We start from the raw sequence: 2,817 nt of genomic DNA, 5'->3' as shown, positions 1-2,817 counted from the left end.
GGAGTACGTTTTACAACAAAATGGCATTTCAGTTTTTCTACTTCAAAATTTGATGTTTAATTCAGTGTTTTACTTGCCATTTCTTTGATTATGAAATTTACTAGCAATATATGTGTTAAACTGTTTTCGACACCTATTTTTTCCAGAGTAGTCATAATAATAATATTATTATATTTATTTATTAAATGATTGTGCTTGTAATGCAAATTTCCTTGTAATGTAGGACTTCCTGAAATCAGGTGAGTCAAATGAACGGCGATGTGATTCTCCCGAGGCTCTGAAGGCCAGGAGATGTAAAGAGGATCATGTGATCAATCCTGGAAAACATCCCTTGACCTATGTGAAGAACAGTGACCTCAGCAGCGATCGTGAAAATGTGGTCCAACTCAAACCTCAGAATATCAACATCACACTCCGAGTTGGTGAGATTAAGACTTCGACTCAGACACACAACAGCATGCTGCAACATATTGGAATATAAGCTTAAAGCCATTTGCAGAGCATTTACACTTTAGTGTAATTATACACTTTAGTATGCAGATGTATTATTATACAGCAAAGATGTACAGTCATATGTATCTTACACATAAAAATAATACAAATTGGCCACACAAGACAACTAGCACAAACTATATAAAAAAACAACCGTGCTTCTGCAGTCTTTAAATCGTTTCTTCTGATTGTTCCTTTTAAATGTGCAGGAGTTCCACATGAATTCACAGTTGAGTTTAAGAGGGCTAAGGGTTACCCTATAGATCTGTACTACCTGATGGATCTGAGCTATTCCATGAAAGATGATCTGGAACAAATTAAAACCCTGGGGCAGAAAATCCTAAAGAAGCTGAGAGCCATCACAGACACTGTCCGGATCGGTGAGACAATATGCTAACTTGAAATACTAACATAAAAATATAAAAAGATATAAAATTTAAATAAAATGAAAATAGAACTATTTGAACTGCAATTGTAAAGAATTAGAGCTGTATTACTGTCATTCATCCGAAGCCTTTCCTCCTCCTTTCAGGTTTCGGGTCGTTTGTTGATAAGGAGATGTTGCCGTATGTCAGTCAGGTGAAGGCAAGACGTCAGAACCCCTGCCCCAATCGCATAGATACCTGCCAACCAGCTTTCAGTTTTAAGAATGTCCTGCCCCTGACTTACGATGCCAGGGAGTTTGAACGAGAAGTTAGCAAACAGAATATCTCTGGCAACCTGGACGCTCCTGAGGCTGGTCTGGATGCCATTATGCAGGCTGCGGTCTGTAAGGTGAAAACTGCATGTTAACTCTGTGTAGTATATGGTGCATGTAAAGAATCAGATTCGAACCGATCATTTCAGCCACAACTCACCATAGTAGCTACATAAAAAAGGCTTATTTTCCCATTCCTCCCCACAGGATAAGATCAGATGGGGTGATGTGACACGAATTCTGGTTTACACATCTGATGATACTTTCCACATGGCAGGAGATGGACGACTAGGTGGTGTCTTTCAGCCACATAATGGACAGTGTCATCTCAGTGATCAAGGTTCCTATAATGGAAGAGCCTATGTGAGTATTGCACATTTAATGATGAACATTCTTTGTGTTTTCTGTTGTAGATGGATGCCAAAAAAAAAAAAGCAGTTTAAGTGGTATAGTTTGTATGTGAAGACATAAAATAATTTTAATTTGTCCTACAGGATTACCCATCAGTGGGCCATGTATCTAGGGTTCTGCAGGATAACAATATTCAGCTCATATTTGCTGTGACTGAGGGCATCTATCCAGCATATAAGGTGTGTGGGAATTATTTATACCACTGTTTAAATGTTTGGGATTACAGAATCACCAAAAAATGTTTGGGATTTTCTGAGAGTGCATATTTATTTGATCACATGATCGCACGATCAAATTTAATTTGCAATAATTTATAAGTGTTTACTGTCACTTTTAATCAATTTAATGCATTCCTGCTGAATGAAAGTGTTATTTCTTTCAAAAAATTTTTTAACACTTTATTTCTACTTTTTTTTGGTTAAAAATGATCAGAAATCAATATTTGAGCAAGTACATAACCAGCCAGTGTTCAAAACTATCGCCTTACTTTGGCCCGATTCACAACGGTTAGTTTATAATAATGTTTTCTAATTTGAGTGGTACGGGTAGGTTTTCGCGGGAAATTCGAGCATGGCACTGCGTCATTACGTCACGTCTGTAAACATAAAGAAGTTGTCCCGGCTACTAGACTATCGCATGTGAGGATGCTGCAGGTGACGGATCGTTTATAGCCGTGGTGACCGACTGCCACACATACTCTTCAGAACATTAGATTCATCCGCGCTGGAGCCATGCCGACTCACAACCCACGCAAGCTAGATAATTCCACACACAGCTGCAGTTCCAGGTTTTCAAACAGAGATGGCGACAAAGAGGCAAAACTTACGGACTGCAGCTTTAAGTGAATTTTTTAATTATAATTAATCTCTCTCTTTTCCATCATTCTCACACACACACAGGCATTAAGTGCATTGATTCCTCAGTCAGTGGTTGGTGTATTAAAGAATGACTCCAGTAATGTTGTGGATCTCATCTCTGAAGCCTATGGGGTGAGTGTTTTCATAATTTAAATTTTGACCCTATTTAGTGATGTTGGCTTGTGCACTGGCTCTACTTCCCATTTGAAATAACAGTAATAACAAGTGGCTGCTAGAAGAAAACAGTCAGTGTTTCCCCGCAACCTTGTTTTCCACTTCTGCTTAAATGGTTAAATCATTTACTAAATGAACTGAAACTGTGTTTATGTATTACATGACCTACAGCGGGTATAGAAAATA

General features: G+C 38.2%; 1 protein-coding gene across 1 annotated transcript in view; it reads left to right on the top strand.

Moving 5' to 3' along the window:
* Positions 1–223: 223 nt before the first annotated feature.
* Positions 224–2,817, top strand: part of LOC107740576 (integrin beta-7-like) — a gene marked incomplete at its 5' end in the record, with an annotated part of 7,686 nt that continues 5,092 nt past the window's right edge. The window contains 6 exons of the mRNA XM_016553039.1: positions 224–422; positions 702–872; positions 1,025–1,266; positions 1,397–1,552; positions 1,684–1,779; positions 2,500–2,589. Of these exons, the coding sequence (XP_016408525.1) occupies positions 224–422; positions 702–872; positions 1,025–1,266; positions 1,397–1,552; positions 1,684–1,779; positions 2,500–2,589 (954 nt within the window). The remainder of the gene's footprint in view (positions 423–701; positions 873–1,024; positions 1,267–1,396; positions 1,553–1,683; positions 1,780–2,499; positions 2,590–2,817) is intronic.

Source organism: Sinocyclocheilus rhinocerous, unplaced genomic scaffold (genome assembly GCF_001515625.1).
Source record: "Sinocyclocheilus rhinocerous isolate Xijiao unplaced genomic scaffold, SAMN03320098_v1.1 scaffold3150, whole genome shotgun sequence".
Taxonomy (NCBI): Eukaryota; Metazoa; Chordata; class Actinopteri; order Cypriniformes; family Cyprinidae; genus Sinocyclocheilus; species Sinocyclocheilus rhinocerous.
This window is presented reverse-complemented; position numbering and strand designations above follow the sequence as displayed.